This window comes from Eucalyptus grandis, chromosome 9 (genome assembly GCF_016545825.1).
Source record: "Eucalyptus grandis isolate ANBG69807.140 chromosome 9, ASM1654582v1, whole genome shotgun sequence".
Lineage (NCBI taxonomy): Eukaryota > Viridiplantae > Streptophyta > Magnoliopsida > Myrtales > Myrtaceae > Eucalyptus > Eucalyptus grandis.
In genome coordinates, this window is record NC_052620.1 from 24,538,645 (window position 1) to 24,563,779 (window position 25,135).

General features: G+C 43.4%; 3 protein-coding genes across 3 annotated transcripts; 2 read left to right on the forward strand and 1 right to left on the reverse strand.

The window, feature by feature from the left end:
- The first annotated feature begins 1,236 nt into the window (after nt 1-1,236).
- Nucleotides 1,237-1,982, forward strand: LOC104418680 (peamaclein). The gene is made up of 2 exons (XM_010030087.3): nt 1,237-1,388; nt 1,581-1,982. The coding sequence occupies exons 1-2, from the start codon at nt 1,310-1,312 to the stop codon at nt 1,763-1,765; spliced, it is 264 nt and encodes an 87-aa protein (XP_010028389.1). The 5' UTR covers nt 1,237-1,309; the 3' UTR covers nt 1,766-1,982.
- A 4,703-nt stretch (nt 1,983-6,685) lies between these two features.
- On the reverse strand, nt 6,686-9,312 carry LOC104418681 (probable indole-3-acetic acid-amido synthetase GH3.1). Its single transcript, XM_010030088.3, is given in 4 exon segments — nt 6,686-8,316; nt 8,319-8,443; nt 8,621-8,722; nt 8,900-9,312. Coding segments are annotated over 4 exon segments (1,794 nt in total). The 5' UTR covers nt 9,220-9,312; the 3' UTR covers nt 6,686-7,069.
- A 10,279-nt stretch (nt 9,313-19,591) lies between these two features.
- LOC104418682 (TIP41-like protein) lies at nt 19,592-24,341 on the forward strand. The gene is made up of 8 exons (XM_010030089.3): nt 19,592-19,787; nt 20,431-20,616; nt 20,977-21,064; nt 21,333-21,446; nt 21,546-21,605; nt 21,714-21,755; nt 22,969-23,097; nt 24,080-24,341. Exons 1-8 carry the CDS (start codon nt 19,612-19,614, stop codon nt 24,188-24,190), a joined length of 906 nt encoding a protein of 301 aa, XP_010028391.2. The 5' UTR covers nt 19,592-19,611; the 3' UTR covers nt 24,191-24,341.
- Nucleotides 24,342-25,135: the final 794 nt, after the last annotated feature.

Below are 25,135 nucleotides of genomic sequence, written 5' to 3' on the forward strand. Positions count from 1 at the left end.
ATGAATTTCCGGTACAATTAACACCATCCGCTTTGTCTCATCACAAGGAAGAGGCTTGAATCTCCATATTTAAAGTGTATTGTGATAAGGGGGAAGAGAGAGAGAGAGAAAGAGTAGATGGAGTTTTTACTGATCATAAGAACCTACAATGTTTTGGGTACACAAAAACAAAAACCATATGCATCCGATCATGCGAGCCCACTAAGACTTCATTTGGCAACCATATGGCCTTGGGCCTTTGGGCCTCTAATTTAAGGCCCCTTGGTCAAAAGTCTTAAGGCCTTTGGCAAATTCTATTGGGGAGCTTTGAGGAAATGCATTGTATTTCCTAGCTCCTCTAAAGTTCCTTATATTAAAGGCACGTGCATAGGAGATTTGGATTTTAGCATTTTCGGAATGTTAATATTTTTTTTTCCAATTTTACCCTCATTGAATTTTTAAAATTCAAAAAAAGGTTTTCATCATTGATCATTTTGCATGATGTTGTCGGTAACGCTAGATCTAACGTTGATGAACCTTGCTTGAGATTATGCGACCTCAAGTGGCCCTCATCTAAAGTCATGCGACCTTAGGCAATGGTTGATGAGCCTTGCTTCATGCAATCTCAAGCCCTCATCTAAAGTCATGTGGCCCTAGGCAATGGTCGATGTCAGATCTAACTCATCGGCAGCCCAAGTCCTTCACCAAATGTTCGAGTTTTTTGTTTTTTTTTAATAAATTAGCAAAAGTCCTTTAAATTAGTTGGTTTCAACTTTCCAATGCACTTTTAAATAACACTTTACCAAATACTATTTATATTTATATAATAAAAACCCTTTTTATAACAACCATCAAATATGATTTTAGTGGCGGAAATAGAGTAGGCTCACAGCCTGCTCCGCGTGAAGACAAAAAGGAGGCAAAAAGATGAGACGATAGCTTTTCTTCAGACGCGCACTGCAGGAAACCACGTGGGCCGGGCCCGATCCAGCGCGACTTGTCCCGCAATTCACCTCCTCGTATTCCTCTCCCCGCGCAACTGCAGCACAACCTCACCGACGATCCCTTTAACCAAAGCTGCTCTTGCCTTTTCCTCTCGTGCATCGTGAGGAAACGCATGATCCAAGTGGAGCAGAACAGTAAAATAGTAACTTCACGTCTAAATACATGTCACCGCATTGACAACTTGCATGAAATCCTTCCTCAGACCCCACTTCTACTCCCTCCTCCGCCAATATAAGTGCCTGCACACTCTCCCTCATCCTTACCATTCACTGCCAACACAACCAGCTCAAACTCCTCCTCCTCCCGGGAAAGCAACGACCAAACCATGAAGCTCCTCTTTGCATTGCTGCTCTGCTCCCTTCTCCTGACCTCCATCTTCATGGAGCCCGTCCTCGGCAAGCCGGGTGAGCCTCCAAACCTACCCACTTTATCATCTCGGTGACCTCTACTCTTGCTATGCTTACCTACTGTGTACACAAAAGCACCGGGCACTTGCAATGTAGTTTCTACATGGTGGTGTGACTAGCGAGGTGATGAATTTGCTTTCTTTCTATAACTTTTCTTAATGGCGAGTGCTTGTGTGTAATGTGCGACAGCATTCTGCGAGGGCAAGTGCCGGGCGAGGTGCGCGAAGGCGAAGGTGAAGGGGAGGTGCGCCAAGTACTGCAACATCTGCTGCGCCGAGTGCAAGTGCGTGCCCTCCGGCACCTACGGCAACAAGCACCAGTGCCCTTGTTACCGCAACAAGAAGAACTCCAAGGGCAAGCCCAAATGCCCTTGAGACTCAGTAATTCCTGAGGACAGCTACAATTGTCCTCTTCTGTATAAGACACCTTAGCCAGCTAGCAACCCAGTAAAATGATGAGTGATTCTCTGAGATATTGCTCAATAATAACAAGAATAATAAGGGCAATGCACTGTCCTTGGTCACTGTACTATGCTGCTGTTGTCACCTCTGTGACTGAGCATTTGTGGAAGTTTAATAGCAGTTTAATTAAGCTGTTTTCTCTCTCTCTCTCTAAGAGACACACAACTCTGTACTGTCCATTTTAAGCTTCTCTCTTCATTCTTGATTTGCCCTACCCAACATCTTTCAAAGCGCGGATTGCTGTCTGGCCTTGTCTTCTTCATACTGTCCAAATTAAATGGAGGGTGACTGCGGATTCGAAGTGGTCACCACAGGGCCATTCGTCTATTGTCGTGTATAATAATGCTGGGGATGGATAAGTAGCCATATATATTACCTACTGCAGTTTGATCTCGGATACATCTCCGTCTTATATTAGTTTAATCTTTAGATGTGTCGGATACAACTGAATCTCCTTTACGCACAAAGAAATAGATTGATTGTTATTGTCAAGTGAAGAAATAGAGAACAACTTTGATCAAAAGTTCCGTCTTACTTGATACAATGGAGCATCATTATCCCTGTATTCCTTCTAAGAACACCAAAATGGCCCCTTCATGGTTCATACTGCCATACTTTAAACACTGTATGTACCTTATCTCAACGTTGAAGATAACCTAGAAACTCTCTCTCTCTCTCTCTCTCTCTGTGCGTGTGTTTTGAGACTGAAGTTCAAAGTCAGTGGACGAACAACGAAAGAAGCAGCCAGTCAATAGGGTAGCTACTGACTAGGTTTAACATGACCTGGGAAATTTCTAGGACTCGGCAAGTTGGCTAGGACTGTACCATCGCATGCATGTGCCTCTCATTGGAGCTTGTGCATTGCTGACACGTGAAATTTTTTAAAAAATGGAAAACCAATCCTAATCACCACTAAGTGCTAATTAACATCTTCATCAAGATTTAAGATTGTAAGAATTCCCATTCAAGTGGCATTCTTTCTCATTTACTTTCGCTATACCATAATATGAAAGCGGCATTCCTCATGAGGAAATTCATAACCGTCTCTTATTAAGAAAAAGCATATGATTACACAACGGATCAATCATGAGCTTCCAACTATAAATGATTTGAAATTATGCATCTCGTGTTGGGCTCATGTTTTATTAGGTCATGAGCTTATGATGGGTTACGTATTGTATCGATCCGCTTATGATGGGTTACGTATTGTATCCTTAATAAAGCGCCCGGATTCGTTTCTTAGTTGTAAAGCAGATGGGTCACGAGGTTAATCGAAACTTTTATTATTATTATTTTTATGAACTTAGACGTGAATTACAAAGGAAGGCGCTAGAATCCCTAGAGGCCCGCCGCGAACGTGTACGCACGTGATCTTCCTCTTCAACCTTTTTCTATGTTGGGATCCATAGCGGGAGTTTGCAATTGCTATAAACGTCGCTTTGATTTCTGAAACTTGTGAATTTTTTTATTTTTTTTACGTTGGTGTCTAATCAGTAGAGATTGCTCGGTCAGCGCCACGTCATTATTAAATATTTAACATTAATTAGTATCTTTTATTCATTAGTTGACTAGAAAGCGCGATAATTCGAGGGTTGTGGATCTCAAAGCAGCATAGCCCTAGAAGACCCTAGTTTATTGCAAAGGCATTTGATTTTACTAGTGTTTTACTCGTCGAAGGTGGGGAAGTTGTCCAAGCAATCCAAACATATCATATGGATTTCAATTTAATTTTAAATTTTTGAATTTTATCAATTTAATCTTAAATCTTTATAAGAACTTCCATTATAATTATTTTGGTTAATTTTCATAAAGAATGGGGCAATATACAACATAGAATGGTTGGCGATAATTGAACTTGCACGTCAGTAATTCCGGCAAAAATGGATTGAGAGGATTACATTTAAATTTTGTATATAAATTTAGAACTAAATTTGCACAATTGAAAAGTTTATGAATAAATTAATTTCCATACAATAATTTTAAAATTAATTGGATAATTTTCTCCATTGAAAGCATAGTGTTTTTCGTGTGCACCAGAGAAGATGAAGTCCATTCCCATGATTAGTTGTGAAAATAGTTGACAATCATTAATCAAGCAAAGCTTAAACTTTGATAATGTCGAATATTAGGGGAGAAATTATTGGGTACATAAGATGTGCCAACTCAACAGATTATTAACCTATTTATTGCATAACATGTGTCTCTCATGGGCCCATTGTCAAATATTTCGCCATTTGTCTCTCTCTCTCATAGAGTGGCACATTAGGGTCACCTTCACTAAATCCGACGAGCAGATTCAATGAGGGGTCGGCTCTTGTGGCTAGGGTGAGGGTCACTTGCATAAGATCTAGCGAGGTCAAGCCCTCGTTAAATCCATAAGCTGTGGAGGAGGTGATGACTCGGAACATAGAGGATCTCAATGATGCAAGTGCTTGGGATTGCGAGTTTTGACGACAGGCACGGGGGACTTGGGCCTGTTCTTGGACTCGAGGACCGCAAGGGCAGTGGGCGATTTCAATGGTGGAGCCGGTGAGGGAGGTGCAGAAATCAAGCTCAGGTTAGGGAGAGGCAAGAGAACGACGTTGTCGTGCGTCGTGTAGGTGAGGGAGAGGGCTGGAGGGAAAGAGGGGGGTTACGGAGGAGAGAGGTGGCCTGCCAAAGGAACGAAGAAAGCAATGGGAGATGAGAGAGAGAGAGAGGGTAAGAAGGAGAGAGAAAAGTATGATAGGTGGGCTTTTTATGAACACACGTTGCTCAATGGATGGGCTTTCAATTTGTTGCGCTGGCATAACTTGTGCAATCAATATTTTCTCCTATTACAATTATTAGGACTTTAAAGATTCTTTTGTCAACAGGTACATCGTAAGCCAATACTCCCTTGAATGAGTCAATTAGGGCTTAGAGGGCGATGGCCGGCATTGGCCAAGTGGTGAGACGGTGGCGATGGCGGCCAATGGCGGGGGAAGATGGTGGCATACTTGGATCAAGAGTTCGGGCACGTGGGTGGTGTAAGGTTAGGTTTCTAAGTTCTTCATATAATGGGGGTATTTCAGTCATTTAGTTGAGCGAGGTATGTAATCCGTAATTTCGAAAATACGCGTATGTTTTTTTTATTTATTATGAGATGAAAATTGGGGCATTTTTTTGTTGTTGTTATTTTTAATATAAAAAAAAGAAAAAGCACCGAAGCATACCAAGCCCATGTAAGGAGAATCATCAACCCGAAGCCCACAGAACTTCACATGGATAGGCCAGTCTTCGGGCCTAGCGATGATTCCGGCCGAGCCCATGATGCACAACTGATTCTTTTGGACTTTGCTAGGTAATTGTCAACATCAGTTCAAGACCTAAATCAAAAACGATTGCGTTCGAAATGTCAAATTCATCTTTTTGCACCTTTCTACATTTCTAAAGTTCCATACGTACTTATAAATCTCTTAAATCCGACCAAATGTCGTTACATCGACTAAGACCGGGCGGACTTGAAAGCTTGAATAGACTTAATTCGCAATTGACGCGAAATTACCATTAGATTCTTAGTTGACTTCGATTCTTTAAAACGTTTGTCGGCGGTTTATATAGCCGGGTGAGATTAGGTGGTGCTATTTATTTTGAACAAAGACCAAGCATGACATACACTATCTAAGCAGCTCATTACATTACAATAAGATAATATTCTCGAACTATAAAACTCTACTAGCAGTCCAATCGTGCTCGGGACAGAAAATTTACTTTAATTAGGACCTAACCAACCTTGTAATTTATAAAAAAGAAAAGAAAAGTCGACCTCCTTGGGGACATATGCGGACATGTGTTAATATATTGTGGCAAACTTTCCTTGTTAAATATGAACAATTCTTTTTTTTTTATTAAAAGAAAAAGAACATAAACAATTCTTTTTATGTGCCGGTTAAAGTTTGAAATATATATACACACACACACACAACATTATTTAATGACATAGTTACATAATGCTCTATAGAATTTTAATAAGTCTCATGACTTTGTGCCGATTACTATATGGCGCCTAATCGGAAAGGAGCTAAGTTGCTCATTTCCCTCAAGATAGCTATGGCAAATTTATCCAAATTCACGGATCACCCAAATAGATAGTTCTAGACTCTAGTGAACTAAACAAGATCAATGCGTAATTGACTCGTGATAGCCACTTGCGGTCCGATAGTAGTTGATTTGTGGCCGCGCTCAACACCTAGATAGATATTTTACTTCTTTTCCGAGGAGGAAAATTTGACTTTCGACCGTCCGTGGGGCACGATCGCCATCGGATGAGCAGCTAAAGTGAAAAGGCGACACTTTGATCTTTGCTCTTTATAATCTTTTGGTATTTGAGTGACGGAAAACAACTTCTCTTTATGATAATAACTCTTTCTAAATTATCAAACAAAGGGAAATTAATCATTTCCATCCAAAGTAATTTCCACCGAAGATATTTTTCCACGTCGTAAAAGAAGGGAAACACAAGAGGAACCGTCGGATGGGGTTGGAGCGTTCGGATCAAGTGCAACTCAAAAAGTCACCTCTGTAATCAATCTGTCCCCCCCCACATCAGTGCCATTATCCAGATTTCCACTCAGAATACCCCGCATTACGACATTCTGCAAAGATAGATAAGAACATGCCCGACGCCACCTGGGCACGGTTCATTCGTTCGAGGTTGCTCCCCAAACCACGTCGTTTTCGCGGAAAAGGAGACCAAGAACGACATCACGATGGAGTGAGCGCGCAAGAAATTCCTAACTAAATAATATAGAAATGTCGCCGTCGGTAAAAGGAGGGGGAAAGGAAGGAAGGGGGAGGGGGAGGGAAGTGATGAGCACATTGAACAAAATTTTCACATGTCCCGATTACATCAAGCAGGAAACATTCCACTACGAGGGACCAAAACGTTATCTGGAGAGGTCACATCCTATCTCTTTCTTCCACAGGTTAATTGAACCCAAACCAAACAATTGTAAAGGACATCTGACACCCCCACCCATGCTCATGAAACGTCCTGGTCAACGTGCAGCTTTTAGTTAGAAAGCTTCTCCACAAGAAACTACGACATACAACATTTTCACAAAAGGGAAAAAGAGGAAAAGAAAAAGAAGGAAAGAAACAAGGAGATTTTGATTTAAAGATCTAATTTTGTTTTTTTTTTGGCCGGTGCGTGCATTGACTTTCTTCGCTTCCGGCCGGCGACGGGGCCTTGGAGGTCTACCGTCTCCTCTCCGGGGTCCAATGCGGCTGAGCCGGGCTGAAGTGCGACGAGACCACCCTCGAGTCGAGGAGCTCCATGATCGGCCGGAAGCTCACGCACCTCGGCACCTTGTACTGGTTGATCGAGGCGCCCCTGGAGATGGCGTAGTCCATCAGCTCCTCGAACGTGCCGCTCTTGACCACGCGGATCTCCAGCGGCCCGATCGAGTTGTCCGCCACCCGGCACTGCCGGTACACCGAGTTCATCGACTCCTCCATCGCCAGGCAGCACCGGTCCAGCGCGTCGCCGCTGGGGGAGTTGGCCAGGTCCTTGGTCAGGAGCTCCCAGTAGATCACGTAGTGGCCCGGGATGGTCTTGGTGTCGGCGTAGCTCGTGTACTCGACCACGCTGGTGTTGAACTCGCGGAGGAGCTCGGACGCGTTCTCCACGGCCTTCTGGAGCTCGGCCTCGTCGGTCTTGTCGGAGTCGATGCTGAGCAGGACGTTCTTCCGCCTCACGAAGTGGAATTGCGGGGCCGCGTTGTGGAACCCGGTCACGCGGAGTATGTCCCCGACGCGGTACCGGCAGAGCCCGGCGTAGGTGGTGATCACGAGCTCGTACTCCTTGCCGACCTCCACGTCCACCAGGTCGACGAGCTTCGGGGGCGAGTCGCGGAACGACTCGTGCGAGTTGGGCTCGTGGGGCATGAACTCGAAGTAGGCCATGTTGGGCATGATGGTGTACGACACCTCGGACGGCTGGCACATCGGGTTAAGGTTGAGCCCGAAGTAGCACTCGGACGACGCGTACATGGTGCATGCCAAGGGCAAGCCGCCGCTGTAATAATCGAGGGTCGGGATGTACTGAGCCATCGCGCCGGTAACGATCACGTCCAAGTATTTGGTGTTGGGCCAGATTCTAGTGATTATGCCTTCCCAATTGTCCCTGGAGCACTCCTTAACGATGAACTCGGCGAGTGCCGGGTCGGGCTTGAGCATCCGGCCTATACAGTCCCGAATCGCCGGGTCCAAGACCTTCCCGTTCAGCGAGCCGGTCCTTATGTCCTCGGCCAACTGCTGCCAGTTGAGCTGCAGGAACCGGATGGCCCGGAGCAGGCCGGACGCGAACACCGCGCCGAGGCGGAGCACCTGGGCGCGCTCGACGAGGCCGCACAGCATCTGGGTGTACATGCTCTGGTACGAGTCGGCGCAGAGGATGGTCTCGTTGGGGCTGGTGTAGACCATGTAAGGGTCGTAGGGGCGGGTCTGAAGTGGTCGCTCTTGTAGTAGCTGGTCAGGACGGGCCGGGCCAGGAGGCCGCCGGGCGTCCGGGTCTCCGACTTGACGAACAGGAAGTAGAGCCCCTTGCCTTTGTCCAGCCCAGGCACATAGCTGTCGCCACACATAACACAGAAATTTCAGAAAACCGCCATTCTCGCCCTTTCTTTCTTTTTTTTTCTAATCAGAGAGAAAACGTAGGGGAGGAGGATAAAGAAAGGAACAGCGTCATGTGCCACTAATGGTGGCGCGCATATTGCATGCAATATAGTGCAGAAACGCGGCACTCACAGGTTCATCACTGGCATGAGGAGGCTATAAAGTAATTGGCGACGATCTAGCTCTTCTTTAATTGTCGGCATCAGCTTCCTCTCGCCAGCTGAAGTCCCAGAACTGCAATGTTTTACCATAAAAAAAAGAGGACTTTAGCATATTAAACTAAACTATCTTCACCGGCCAAAGTTTGCATTGACTTTGACAGCGTATTACACTAAATCACACGTCAGGTATGTCAGAAGACTGGCTACGGAACGACCCGGATGGCCGCCGGAGCGAGGATTGGAATATTACCTCGTGAGGAACTCGGAGACGGGGTGTGCGGACAGGATCGGGGAGCGGTCGCCGTCGGCAATGCGCTGGATTTGGGGCTGGAGGTCCTCGTACGTGACCATGGGCAGCTTGGACTTGAAGGTCTCGCGGTCGGTGGCGCCGCCGAGGTTGTACCTCCTCAGGTACTCAGTCTCGGCGTTGCGGCTCAAGATCTCGGCCAGGACCTTCTCCTGGACCGCGTCGGCGTTCCGGGTCATCTCCTCGATGAACCGCAGCGCCTTCGCGTCCTTCTCGCAAGCCGGCGGGCCGAGCGGCGAGGAGAGCACGGAGTCGACGGCCATTCTATGTTGGTGAGAGAAAGCGGGGAGGGGGCTCTGTTCGGAGAGAGGAGAGGAGAGAGAGAGAGAAGCTCCTAGACAAGAGCTTAGAAAAAGAGAGAGAGAGAGAGGGAGGGAGGAGGGGAAGAGAGTTTTGCTATGTTCTTGCAGTGAATCGATGACGAAGTGGCGGGACGTTTATATAGGGCGGAAGGAGAGAGAGAGAATGGAGGGCGATGATGCTATTTCCAAATTCCCACGTCACTGTTTTGGACCACTGACAAATGGGAAGGTTTCTTAGACTTCTACCTCTGCATTGACCATATTATTACAATATTCATTATCATTATTATTTTAAGTGCGTTCGAAAAATTTACTAAGGTCATGTTGTCATTCCGTATAATGACAAAAGGGAATATAATAATTTTTTAACGCGCCTGGGCGATTAATATATTGGAACTCAGATATCACGAAATTTTAGGTCAAATATGACGAGTGCCGTAACTTGCAGTGTCCTTGTCCCCGAATTTTGCTTAGTGCAACGTTTGGTTCGCATGCATCGAATAAGAAATTTACAGCGTGAAAATCACTCGGCCAGTCCATCGACGCGAACGCAAACTGTGGGGGACGGACAACTGGATGGGTAAGCCGACCATAAAAGTGAAACGGAAAAAATAATAGAAAGTGAAAGTTAAGAGAGGGGGAGAGAGAGAGAGAGAGAGAGAGGGGGGGGGAGGAGAGAGAGTGTGTCGGGTGGGGAGGGGGACAAGGTGGGGCCCAGGACACGTAAGCGAGGGGGGGAGGGAGGGGGCATGGGGTTCCGTGACCGCCATGTCAGCGGAGCACAGGGGAAAGGGTCTCGTCGCCGCCCAACCGCGCGGCCCTTTTGCGGGTATCTCTGCCGCCCCCCGATAGCGACGCCTCGCCGCCTCATCGGGCAGTCGCTCGCTACTCCTAACCGCCGTGGCTCCCCGTCGTCCCCCGCCCTCTCTCTCTCTCTCTCTCTCTCTCATTACATGCAAAGGACACATGCATAAATACTTGGCACACGACCGTGTCAAACTTCTCCTTTTCCCCTCGTCCTCGGTAGCTGCTGCTGCTCGCTTTGACGAATCAGCATCTTGCCCGACTCTGAAGCATCTTTTCTCGGCCGGCAACTCTCGTGAGCTGTGAAACGGGTTCCACGGAGGGACTGGAATGGGATGGATGGACATGGCCTCTTTCGAAAGGCTCTGATGTTGTCTCGATTCTTTTGATGGAAACATGCACGGTCGGGGGAGAGTTTACTAACAATAGGTCCCCACCCGCTCTTTTATCCCTATATTAAAAAGTGCAATCGTTATCTAAACCTTTTATTTTTGGTAAAAAAAGAATCAAATTCTACACATTTGCTAATAATATACAAGCAAGCTCTGAACCGATGTTTGAATGTGCGATTTCGGCTGGCTGCCACGAAGTCGATTTCAGGATGTTGTTTTCTCGAGAGGACTTGATCGAGCTTATGAAAAATGTATAGAGTTCGATCGCATTGGTGGAAGGTTTTACGGCTCTAGACGGCATTCGATACGTAAGGTTTATGACATTTTGCTATACGTTTTTCTCGCTCGAGAAATTTCTGTATAAGTGCGTCCCTAATTGCGCGACCGTATGGAGGCATCTTCGTGAATACTTGTCATGGAACAAGGGCTACCGTACCGTTTTTACAAAATGACGCGACAATATGCTTGAAAGTATTTGATAGCTGGTGAAAATGCTGGACTCAAGACAAAAGTATGTTCGCTCAGGTCGTCAATGGAAGCTAAGCCAACTCATTGTTTAATCCACAAGATTTAGTAAACGTTTTCAATTTCGTGTTTTTCTCCCCCATCTTACATCGATGTCAGCAAATGCAAGCATAAAAAAGGCACGTTAGAGACCTTTTGAAGAAATACGAATTTGAACTCGTTTCGCATCTTGCGTGTTAGATGGAAGTTGGAAATGATTACTTGTCCCACAAAAAAAAATTTGGTGGAAGTCTTTCTTTGTGGGCTCTAAATTTGTTCTGAACTTTGACCATTTCCATGAAAAAAATATTAATAACAACTAGAACACATTCGCACGATCCCTCGTCTTGTCATTCCATGTACATGGGGGTCATACCTTTGACTGTTCTCCTCTTTGAGAAGGTATAGATTTTACCTCATTTTGCTGAACACTTGTTCATTTTTATTTTGAATTTCTCGAGAATTGACAAGAATTCGGGTTTCATCCTTATCATGCCTTGTCTCGGCAAGCTTATTTTACTCCCTCTTGTTTGTTGGGAAGGAACATCTTGCTTTTATTAACACAACAAGAATTCTGTCTCTTATTAATGGAAGGCCCAGTACATTAATGGCCATGATACACGCGTACGTTTCATGCAACCGGGGGCTATTTCCCTAGTTTTTCCATTCTTTGGGGGAGAAAAGAAACAAATATTAATTAATTTCGGAGGGGAAGAGATTTTAATTTCTTGTGCACAGCGAAGATTAGATTGGAAGATAACCGCCACAAGATTCATCAAGATTTGCTCGCTGTAGTTTAATTGGAGAATCACGTGCGGCCAACTTCCACTGCGGTTCCTAAATTTCGTTCTAGGGTTTACTTTGAATTTTCTAAAAAAAAATTTAAGACAACAATATAAATTACTTCAAGTGTACACATGCAATCGCTAAAGAGGTCGGTGCAAGCAATGCTCGATCCAGGAGGTGATGAGTCCTAGAATCGACAATCCACCCCTGCATCGTTCGATTCCGTGCTCCTAATCAATGCCCAAGTGGATCGTACGGGACCAACCCATCTGGATTGATTTTGCCGAAAGATTTAGCTCGTCTAAGCAATCATCTCCACGATAGAAGAGGGTAGCTAAGCTAATCCATCACAAAAGCCCCATTGAGTGATCGAAGGGCTTATCCGGTTGTGAATTGTCCCCGAAACATGAACGGGATAGGTTCGTTCAGCTATATCTCGAAAGGATTTTCTCTACATTATACCGTCGAGGGGATAATTGCGGCAGGAAGTCCCATCTTTACTTCAAATTGCGGCAATAATTTCTTTCCCTTAATGATTTTTGTCCGTCCTAATTCAAAGATCATTTAGTTCCTGTGTTTGCAAGTGCAAAGATCGCTTGAGGGAGCGTTAAGGCAGATGCTCGGCACACATAGCGAGAGATAAGATGACAAAACGATACGATGATACGACACTCGCGTGCCATGGCCCATGCCTCTTCACGAGACACGGTCGAGCAACTTTTACCAACGAGCAAGGGACATGACATTAGGGCTGATTTCAGCAACAGGTTTTGTCTAGCATAATTAAGTTCAACCACTTATATTCACTACATCTATTGGCTTCCGTCATTCGTTTGTCTCTGTCCTTCCACCACCCAGCAAGTTCCATGGCAGATATGAATTTTACATAGACAACTTGATAAAAAACACGAGAGAGAGAGAGAGAGAGAGAGAGAGAGAGAGAGATACTGACGAATACAAACGAAAAGGACTGCTAGAAGGTGGCCGGGTCAAAGAGACGACTGCGTTTAACCGTCCCCATCACTTTGGTCAATGCAAAGAGATTCAAACCTATATAATAACCTCGCGTGAACCAACATTCACTTATATTATCATGCTCTTAGACTGCTCACAAATAAATAAGTCAATCATTCTCTCAAGAAACTACCTTCCCATGTAGTTAGGGTCATCTTCAAATAATTATATCCGAAGCTACGTAATGATTCGAGTAGACAAGCATGGTATCGACTCAAATTTTTTAACTTAATTCGATCGTGACGGATGATGTAATGACAGCGAAAAACGTATGTAAGTGATAATGACTACAATTCATGCCTAATTGAAAATGATAATGGAAATCTGCGCAATCTTTAGTGGACTAATGCCTCGGTCGTGCCTGTGATTTCCAACCCCAGAGAAAAGACTCGCTAATGGCGTGTCCCAAAGGCTACGGCAATGCTTTTCTTGCTGGTCTAGAAGAGGAAGGGTTGGAAATAATTGGTGACTTCTTATCTGTCTCTTGGCTTTTACTCAAGATTTCAAGGGGGTAGGTTTCATCTCGTGCTTCCAAGTGGCGAAACCTTGACTTTCTCCACCCCCAACAACTCCACGGGAGGAACGAAAGTTGAAGTAAACAATTCGAGTTAAAACGCACTTTTCGCTCCCGTCAGCTGTTACCAACATGCAGTTCAGACACGTCGAGACCAAGAACGGGTGCTGTTGCTTCGCCTATAATTTGGCCTCGTGGCAATGTCTCGCGCTGAAATGACCGGACATCCAACAACGGCGTGTCTGGCCATATCGAGACGGAACGGCTTTTGCTGTGTTCGGACTGCTAAGGTTCATGTGTCGTGGTTTTCCTTGCATTTCTCAACACGCAATCGTGGGCGGTTTAGGCAGATCAAGAAACCTTGACAAAAGATGTTGTTTGAATATGCAGAAGTTAGACTTACGTTGGCAGCATCGCTTTTAAGCGTCCTGGCCACTTGACATATTTATTATTATCGTTTTGGGGTGATCCGAGTTTGCGTTTCAACCTTTTGGCTTAGTAAATCTTTTGCTTGACGTCGATAATCACTCATGACCAAAATAATAAGAAAAGAGAAGTCGATAACGACCAAAAGAAGTATTAATTCAGTGCGGTTGTGGCATGTTTTGTAGCTACTTGACTATTGATTAAGATATGATTGTCAAGAAACACTTATTAAATTATTAATGGACATGCAATTCCATCGAAACAAGTGGAGGAGTTAGTCCGATGGAAAGTCCACCCCAGTTAACACGGATTCAATCGCGTTGGATTTACTTCATCATTGGAATTAACACATTTAAATATACATCTAGGAGAGGAGTAATCTTCCCTGTATTTTATACATATCGAAAAGATACTAACGATTACATGTGAGTTTAATTAGAAAGACATTCCATAACTCGTGATTACCTATTTGAATTCTTGAAAAGGTTTTATTGTTGTATCCACAAAAAGAAGAAGAAAAAAAAAGAGTATGGAGAGGGTTACAATCACGGGTTTATAAATTGGAGTTTCAAAAGTTATATCATAGACGTTAAGTGAGTGTTTAAAAAGAAATAAGAAATGTTGAAGTGACCCATAAAAAAATTAGCGTATTGCCTAATAAAAAAGAATACGCATATAGTTGTGCCTGAAATTTTATTAGGATCATCAACTGCCTTTAAAAATTTCGCGTAGCCTCTCAAAACTGTCCTTATAGATAGAATTCTCGCATCATTAAACCGTCATGCGAATCATGGATAGTGGGCAAGGAGTCTATCTTCATCATTAAGAATGTCTCCATCCACGTTAAGCCTTGGACCTCTGGCGTCCAGGACGACGACCTTCGATCCCATCAAATCATACTGGCCGAACCCATTCATCACGCTGACAATAATAACATAAATCGACCGACTTTCAGGACGGTACGACATCTAAATGTCACACACATGGCCTTCCCATCTTCCCCTGTTCACACGCTTCCAAATTCCGATGTTGCATGATTGAACTCCCCCAACGCTCCATTCCTTCTGTCTGTACTTGGCCGCTCTCTTCCGTACCACGACTGGAGAATGAAATTTGATTTCGGCCCTTCCTCTTGTCCGACTGACAATCAATGATGGGAATGAGCGAACAAAATCAATTCGGCTAAACCTTGATCGCCCGTGAAAAGATTTTTATTGGCTCCCACTTGATTCTAAGATTGAATTCAAAAGATATATAAACCCATGCATAAGATATTTCAATAACCATGTGCAAGTTATATTAAGAATAACATACGAAATTTGACTAACATGAAGTAATTATAGATGCGAAAGAGGTGAAACCTAATTTTTACGCTAAATTTAAACTAATAAGTAGAATGAACTCACATGTATATAAAACACAATTGAATTCATATTATCAAGTGAGGGGAGATGGTTCGTCACTCATTTCTCAAATTTAAAAGCAAAGGCCGGCCGAATGGAAACTGTCAAAGGAGCCACCTTATTCGATGGAAACCGCCAAGGCGCCACCATATCTGAGCTGTATTTTTTATGCTGCAACCCATTAACATATGATAAATATCTGAGTCATGTAATGTCTTTATTTAATTACATGCATAGTTTGAGGAAAGCAGTCCCCGAGAGTGGATGAAACGTGCGAATTAATTAAGGAGGGAGGAAGGGAAGGAAGGGGTGCGGAAGGTGAAAGCCGGCAGGACGCGTTCTGTTCATGGTGGCCACAAATCTCGAAAGTCGAGATGGCTTTTTCTTGCATGGTGACTCGTTTGACCGGGGGCTTTCGAGCTCTTCAATGGACATCGTGGCGCGAGAAAATTATTAAGATATCACGAACGGGGGGATGGAGCCATGCAAGCGCAAGTTGCACGAACGGGACAAATTGGGGGTGGTACGCGTGGTGGGGGAGTCGAGGATGTTTCGTACCTCGCGTCTTCACGTGATAAACAAGGGTTTTTCCCCTCCTTTTCGCACGACCCTTGTGGGATAGAAAAAATAAAAGGCCCTGTTACCTAAAGTGAAAACAACACGTTTCGGGACGATGGTTTTGGAAAATGGTAGATGATTACAAACTGCTTCGGATGGCAAATTCTTGAATTTTCAAAACATAACTAACAGGGCACGACTTGATATTGCCACCTCTTAAATTAAGCATGCGACCTTAACGCAATAATTGAATAATGCATTTCCATAAGAAAGTTAAAATACATAGTGTTGGAGAGGTTCCTTTGCCTCTCTTGTTGTTGCGACCGGCCTCAATTGTTGATAGATAAGTCGTAATTAGATTTTGCAACTACTCTTGTTCATCAAGATTAATGGTCTAGATCGGTGTGACCCTAAATGGAGACACAGACAAGGTACAACGTTCCACGCACATAACAACATGTGCACAAGTCTTTGCCGCTGTCGGTGCAAACAATTTCCCTGTTTTGGCTGTCCCTTTGAGCTTTTGCACATTCACTATATGGCCACCACGAATTTTCACTGGTTTGACTACTTAAAAATAGTCTTTGTCATAGTTAGGAAAAGGTCTTATTCTGAAGTTAATATTAAATAAGGGTCACGTATTTATGGCACGTCTGAATACACTTTTACTTCTTGTATAAACTTAATATTGTGGGGAACTGATTTTGACCATTTTCCCAACGTAAAACACTTGGAACGTTTCACTATATATAAAATTTGGACAGGCAATTTCACGTGTAATTCTTTCATAGTTATCCAAAAATTTGCATAATACGACAAGTTTTAGCGGCAAGATGAGAAAAGTGGAAGACAATAAAACTCAGAAAGATAGAAGTGTTGGGAAAAAGCGAGGTGCATAGGGTCCTTGGGTCAAGCCGCTTTGATTTACTGCTTTCGCCACTTTCCAGTCAACCTTTTTATTTTTCCCCAGTCAGGCTTGTTTACTCCCCTTCTTTTCTTCAGTCCAAATTTAACAGCGGGTCAAAGGCCGGGAGCCAAGACTCTTCCGGTCTTCATCCCCCATAATTCCAGTGAAAATTTCCACAAGATGCTTCTCCGAAGCTCCTCTCTCGGAGAAAACTACGAGCCGTTTGTCTTTCGGGGCAAAGGATTTCGGGAGACAGAAGCGAAAATTCTTGGCAATTGTGCCGGCAAGAATTTCTGCCCGGCTTGTCTGCGAATTCAAGGCTGATCTGTTTGGTCTTAAGTGGCGATGGAAGCTGCAGAAAAAGGGAGTTGGGTAGAAAAAGGAAGGAGCCACGACCGGATATTATATCGCAAATGCGCCCGTTGAGGTCAAAAGAAGGAATCGATCCGTCATGATGCGATGCGCGACTCTGCGGAGACGAAATGAGGAGACGGACGAAATAAGAAGGCCCAGCGAGCGATCGTGGGTCGGTCATTCCCCCCGTGAAACACAATGCCATCGTGTAGTGGGAAGGTTCCAACCAAGGTGGAGTTGGGATTCAATCCATGCAAAGATAAATGGGAGACAGGGAGATTGGTATACCGGTTCATCCACAGAAAATAACGTGATGTGTTCAATTACATGCATAAACAGACTCCACTAATTTACAAATTGGTCGCATCATTTTGTCGATCGATTTGATGTAATCGGTCTTAATGACCCCAGCATTTACTTTTCATGCAAAAGTTAGTAGAAAGGTTATGGTGTATGCTTGAAAATGTGTGCGTAAAAAATGGTATCAGGAAATTGTTAATGAGTCGATTGTCATTTTTACATATGTTTCCTGATATTAGAGGCACGCCCATGTAATTAACAGGCAAACATCCAGCTTTAAACTACATCAATTTGAATCATCTGCTGCAATTGATCCAAAAACATAATGGATTACCCATCACATTATGGCAGTTAGTCATACCCAAAATCGTTATGCTGAAGGCAAGGCTAGTGATCGGACTGAAATCGAAACATGATAGCTATACTGAAAGGTGCAGTTGGGTTACCTTTTTTTACAGGGACATAATACTTGTTAGCTATTTAGGTTTTGACGTTACTTTATACAGAAAAAGAGGCGACCTACGTGTGAGTTTAACTTAGAAATAAAAAACCTCTTTCGTTTTTGGATGGTGAAGTAAGACTAAACTCATGAGCCTATTATCCTAGATTATAATAAGTTGATAGGATTCCCTCTTGATGTCTCCATGCCCTTTTCTTGTGGTGACACGGGGGCAAAAAGAAGAAAGATGGCATGGTGTCTCTCTCTCTCTACATGACGAGCTATTAGCCCTACCTTGTAATTGCATCATCGTGCCTAGGTTGTGAGGGCTCTTAGTTATGTGAATAGTTTATTGTGCCCATTAGTGTTTGACCGTGTGATGCGGATCATCAAAGGCATACTAGCATGGGTATTTGTCTTACCAGGGTTGAAACTAAACCTCTCCTCACGCAATTCATATAAGATTCAATGTAAATCTAACTTTCTATTCATTCGTAAGATCTGGGTAATGTGGGGGGGACCCCTACAGCTCATCTCTTCTCAAGAATCCGTACATCCCTTATCATATGGACAACTATTAGCCAAATTTTTAAGTTAAGCCTCGATTGGAGAATAAAATGGATAACCTAACAAGATACCTTTGCATGTCAAGAAGTTTCCCCTCCTCAGCCACTTTATTCTTATGAGCCAGAAATTCATGGAAGCCAAAAGCTGCCATTCCATCGAAGACGAAGGACCAATGGGCGGGAGCCTTCCACGAGATCCACCTTGATAGCAAGCCTTGGAGAAGAAGTCTTCCCGTGAAAGTGGATTTTTAACGATCTTCTTTCCTTCGATGAAAGCAACCTGATTCAGACAAACAAGTTGAGGCAGCGCAACGTTGATCTTACTTGCAAGAACCTTAGCTATGCACTTGTTACACCGTAGTTACAGCAGGAAATGGGTCTACACCCAGTCGTCTTGGTTGCATCAGGAAACCTCTGGAGCAAGTGTAATGGTTGGCGGAGTTGCAGTCCCTTGTATGTTGCTGTTCCATTTTTTCTCTGACTTGAGAAAACCCAACCTCGAGTTCTCCAAATGTCGAATAATGGAGATTCGATGAATTCTTTCCGATCGACATTAATACACAAATCACATAATTCATATGGCCGAAGATTTCTTGCTTCACAGAGGCTTGCCAACTGAATCTTTCCATCAGACGTTTCGCTAGAACAAGAATCACTTCGCCTAGTTGGCGACGGGTGTTCCTTTTTTCTTCTTTTTTTTGGGTCAAATCATTGATTTTCATTCATCAAATAATAAAAGAATAACATAGATGAGTCTTGACGATCCAATCCGCTATTTGATTTATTTGTTTTGTCTATGGACCAAAGTAATAGAAGCGAACTGGGCCGGCCTTTCTCTGCATTCATCAACAACCGGCCGTGACTCCCATGGGTTCGGGACGAGGCCCGGCACCATTTCGACCACACATAAGCTATAAGCTATCGGTGCATACAAGCACCCTCATATCATGTCCCCCGTGCACAACATCTTCGGCTTCCAAGTACAAGGCTATCGCTCTATGGGAGAACATCTCCGTCTCCAAAGCTGAAGAAGTTTGAACTTTCTCTGCAAATCCGGCAACGGCACGGCCGGCGGCAGCAGCGGTGGCGGACGTTAGGGCGGAGGCGGTGTTTTAGCGTTTGCGTCGTCTTTAAGAGGAAGCTTATGTGAGGGGGCAAAAGCGGAACTAAATCAAAAGTAGCAGATGGAGTATAAAGAGCAGCAGTTGAAGCCCGAAGGAACATCGAGGCCCAAAAAAGCTCATTAACTTCTTCCGATCCGGGTTTTCCGAAGTGGGCCGCCTTTGTTGGGCTCACGACGATCGGCCCAAATTCGAATTGGCGAGGCCTCTGCGGCCGCCGAGGTAATAGCTCGCCGGCGCGGAGGGGGATCCGAATGCGCGAATTATGGCGAAAGAGGACGAGACGGGAGGGGTTTCGGCGATGGAGGTGGTGGGGGACGAGAACGAGCTGAAAGCCGTCGGCGCCCAGCTCCTGGACGACGGCCGGCGCGGCCTCCGCATCCACGGTTGGGAGATCGAAACTCGCAAGCGCTCCATCCTCAACTCCTCCACTCTCGAAGAGTATCTCTCTCTCTATCTCTTTCGATCTCGATGGCGTGTAGACGTGGGCATTACTCGCTTATTTCGCGCTGAACTTGTTGATTATGCATGTTTTGTGGTGTTTTTCATACGCGTTTATTCAATCTGAGGAATTCCTTTGTTTAATTTAATTTTTTTTTTCCGAACTTGGTCGTGCAACGATGAACCTGTTTATTTTTTCTGTGTCGCCATTGTGGGCGGCTGGTGTTTGTCGGGTGTAAGCATTTTTTTGGACCGAGGATTAGCTTCTTCGTCGGCGTTTTTAATTACTTGATCTGCTTTGCCAATTTGTCGATCCGATAGTTGATGCCGTTTAAGTTAATTCTAGCAAAAGTCCGAATCTTGGCCATTTTGCTTTGTCGGAAATCATTGGAGATGCTGGCGATTAATGTAGTTCGGATAATTGAGAGTGCAGAGTGGAATTAAGCGACGCAGTTCGCCAAATTGCAAGCTGTGTCTTGATTTCCGTCAAATTTTTGCGAAGTACATATGACAGTACCACTTGGTTTAAAGAAATCACATTTTCTATTTGCGATTAGGAGAGGTGGTTTGCCCCAATTGCCGGCACTCTGCCATTGGAGATGGATTTTATCCCAAACGATTGATTGGCATGGTACTTTTGTAGGTGGGAACAAAAGCTCGGGACATCTCATTTACCAGAGATGATATTTGGGGAGAGTGCCCTTATTCTTAAACACTTGAATAGTGGGACGTCAATCCATTTCAATGCTTTTGATGCTCTTGCTGGTTGGAAGCAGGAGGGTTTGCCACCCGTTGAAGTTCCTGCCGCAGCAAAATGGAAATTCAGAAGGTATATCGTGTTTCTTCAGGACTACTTTCACGTTTACCAGCTGGTTGTTTATAATGGTTCTTGTTACAACAATAACTTGTGGAAACTAGCTGATTCTAAACCAATTTTAAGGTGTCTATTCATCTTTTAAATGATGTTGTACAGTCCCTCTTTTTGTGGGTCAGTTTGACTGACTAATGAGTTATCTCCTGGAAAGTTTATCATGAATTTGCCGCTGGGCGGCTCTTTTGTATATTTTTAATCCTATTCATGGTTGGCAATCCAGTTGCATTGTCTGAAAACATAAAGGGTAAGAAGCTTTTATTTGCAGGGTGAGAGATGTATGGTATTGATTCTTACTGGGTATTTATTTATCTACAGCAAACCATTTCAGGAGGTGATACTGGATTATGATTATACATTTACAACACCTTATTGTGGAAGCGAACCAAATAAGATAAATGCTGAGGTATGTCCTAGTCACTATCTCATACTATTCATCTGGGTAATACTTAAAACTCAGAAAAAAAAAGGTAAAAAAAAGAAGAAGAAAAAGTGAAAAAGCTGATCAGGTAAACACTCTACTTCCAAATTTCTTTACCCACTTACAGAGGGTAGTAAAACTTTAGTCAAGTAATAAGTAGGATGAATATAAAGGTTCTGATTGAGGACTATACTGATTGTATCATTTTCCTGGATCTGCTGCCATTCTCCTTTCCCCCCCTCTTCTTCATCAGGATGAAACAGAAGCCATCTCTAAGGTGACTGGTAGCCTTCTATGGGATGATTGCGAGGAACGCATTGATATGGTTGCCTTGGCAGTAAAAGAGCCTATTCTCTTCTACGATGAGGTAGTAACATTGTAACCATGATCACATGACAAATGGTCATTTACAAGCATCCTTCTGTTACTATCTTGTGATAATGAACAAAATTAATGAATTCTGCAGATAATTTTATATGAAGATGAACTTGCCGATAATGGAATTTCACTCTTAACAGTGAAAGTGGTACTCTTTTATCTTGCTTGTTCTTCGTCTTTTAAATGTAGATCTGAAGCTTTCTCATTAGCATCAGTATTGATAACAGCTGATGGAAATCTGTGATTGTTTTTCTAGAGAGTCATGCCGAGCTGTTGGTTTCTTCTCTTGCGATTCTGGGTGAGTTTAATCCATTTTGTGTCTTTTTTTGCCATATAAACAATATTTTTATCATTGACAGTCTGCTTTAATGAATCAGAGTTCTCTGTGGGGATGGCAATGGGGCAGGGTTAGAATATTATTTGTCTTCTCCTGTCAATCAGAGTCCCCATAACACACACCAACACCCAAACACACACACACCCAACTCTGTGAGAAAGAGAGCTGCACTGCATCCATCCACTACGCTGGCATGGGCCAATGAACTCTGCCTCATCTCTGTTTGCTTCCTGCTGGGCAGATGGTTGCCCTGCGGAGCACCACTCTGCAAGACAGCACAAGGATTTATTCAAAAAATTATTTGCAGCAAACTAAGGGGAATTTTTTTCCAGAAAAGCATAATTTTGGAATGTCAATCTGACGTGGAATGCTACCTGTTGGAAATGGGAGATCTGTTCCTATTTCAATCACAACAGTAATTTACAACCTCTCTAGCTTGTCCATATGTATCAAGCAAACCCAGGTTGGTGGGTGAGGTGTGGCGGTGGTGGCTGTCAAGATGCTGAGGTTCGTCGAGAGGGGTGAGGCAAGGTAATAAGATGGTTGGTGGTCAAGAGGTTAAAGGAGAGAGATGTGACAATACTCTGAAGGTTTTTGGGAAAGAGAAAAGGGCATTATGAGCTTTAGCAGGATATTATGCTTTAGGTATCTAAACACCTCTTTTTAGTCGAAATATCCATGGGGTGGTCTTATGAGGTAGGGCATACAAAATTCAATTCACTGCTTGGCTCTCTGAAGGTTTTGGCTCATCTGCCCTTCAACCCTCCTTGTGCCCTGTTTCGCCACCCAAATTGGGGTAGGATCCGTGGATCCTGGGGAATCCCTGCCCTATGGCCGTCCCTGCTCTGTCGCTTTTAAGAAATGTGATTTTTCTGAGCACTAGGAAAACAACCATTATATTATATTGATTGATGATCATTATGCTTAGTTTGTCTATAGGCATTGGAAATTGATCTGATAGTTACAGGGCGTGCATAGAATGTTTGTTTTGACAGTATGGTGATTGCATTTGTCTCCTTGGATTTGTACCAGGTCTAATCCTCCACATTTTGTATATTTTGGGAATAATACATCTAGCAAAGTAAAAAAAAGAAACAACACAATGCTTAGCTTAGTTCATTAATTCATTGCTCAATCAAAAGCATGTTGTTGACTCATTCTTTCAATCCTACAGCTTAGAGTTGATGGAGTGCTAATGAGATTGAGGGACACCCGCATGTATTGCGGCTTTGAGGACCAAAAATGCCCTTCTATTTTACGAGAAAGCTGTTGGAGAGAGGCGACGTTCAAAGCTTTAGCTGCTGTAAGTGTCTCTTGTGCAGTCACTGATGGTTATTTTACACATGCTTTTCCTATTTTGGAACTTCAAGATGCTGGACCTTGATCATTGATTTGGTTGTTGTTGTGGAGATCATCTAGGCATTGATGTATTCGTTTCCGTGTGGTGTGAGAAATAATGGTTTTCTGAATTTCCTACTGCGAACTGGGGATAAAATGTGAATTTGTTTACTAAAAGATGTTTAGTAATTTGCTGCTAGTGAAGTAAAGTCAAGCTAGCCAATGTGAGTATTTAATTAAGCTTGTTGAAAGTCTTGCACAATCATATGTTCTTGCGGTTAATGTAACAGCTAATTATGAGTGCCATTGCAGTTGATCCTCAGATTAATGTATAAGTACCAAAAGAAATGAATTAACTTACAAGTCTCTGCTAGTCTTGCATTTGTATAGGTTTTGGGTTTCTCACTAACTTAAATTTGCCAACATGAATGCCTATTCTGAATATTTTATGGCTCATACACTATAAAAAGGCGTTTCGGATCATTATTTGCGCAATCTATTATGATTGATCGTGTGAATTCTTGTTTCATCCCCTTGAAGAAACTTTTGTGCAATTGATTCATGTCTGCACATATTTGATATAGAATTTCTGTAACTGGATTCTCTATATTGCATGATACAAAACCCTTGCATTCTCTAGCGGCGACTGAACTGCAAAGGGCCAAGGCACAGTTACATCATTTCATTAGAGATTAATATTACCAAATGTTCATGTCCATTATAGGTATGTTGACGTCTCCCAAAATGGGCACTCTCCCAAAATGAGCACTGCATTAAAACCAATGGCATGTTAACTTTTTCCGAGGACATGGCATGCAGTTAGTCCATTTTGTGACAGTGGCATAGGCTATCCTTAAGGGTTGGCATATCATCTACTTTGGAAAGAGCTCTATAAGATTGCTTGTTCTGTTGCTGATATTCATACAATTGATATTTGCATTTTGCAGAAAGGACATCCATCTGATGCTTCTTCATACAGCGACCCAAGCATCATCAGCCAAAGGCTGCCTATTGTCATGCATAAAACCCAAAAGCTTGTAATGCCTGATAATTTATAAGCTGCAAACTTCTGGCCGTTTGAATGATTGATGGTACTCTGTATAGCAGGGATTCAAGAGAAATCTTTGAACCTCTATAAGGTGGAATGGAGTTGTACCTATAACAAACTAATTTTATAATGCAATGAACAGTCATTCTCCTGGAGCATCATTCCCGTTGTATTTCAATTGTCGTGTTTCATATTCCTTTGATAATTTTTCTTTGCTTGTCTTATTTCGTCCTTCAATTAATATGTTGAGCTAGTGAGATGGAGGTATGTTAATTTGGATACAAATAGAATTGTACTCGAATTGGAAAATCCTGATGTAACTGAAGTCAGTACGCTGGAAGAAGAATAGTGCATTTTATGCACAAGAGATCGAATACCTTAACCAGGTTTTTACTAGAAATGATGGCCGAAATTGGATAGCAGACTTTAGATTTGGAGCTTTTTGAGTGGTACAATGGGTTCTTTTAGGGGTGTGTAACGGAACTGCCCGAACCGGGAACCGGCCGGTTTTGAGCGGTTCCCACGGTCGGCGGTCTGGTTCCCCGTTCCTAATCTTGGAACCGGTGGCCGGTCGGTCCGGTTCTCGGTTCCAAGGTGGGAACTGGACCGAATCGGACCGACCCGGACCGACCGGACCGATTGGACCGAACCAAATTTTTTAATATATAATTTATATACATAGAATTAATAAAATATATAAACATGATAACTTATTGCAACCAAAATTGTAATTTGAGGGAGGAACCTCTTATATGGCCAAGAGAACATTAAAACCATTTTTGTTACTCTTTTATCTATAGAAAAAATCTCATTATTAGTAACATGGGCCGTGACTTGAGTTCTCTGTTTTTAGGGTTCCTCAAGTGGTACCAACAAGTTAGTTATCGAGAGAAAGAGGGAAAGTAAGAGACTTTCTTTTTTAATTGATTTATTGGGGATTTTGTGATGAATGGTT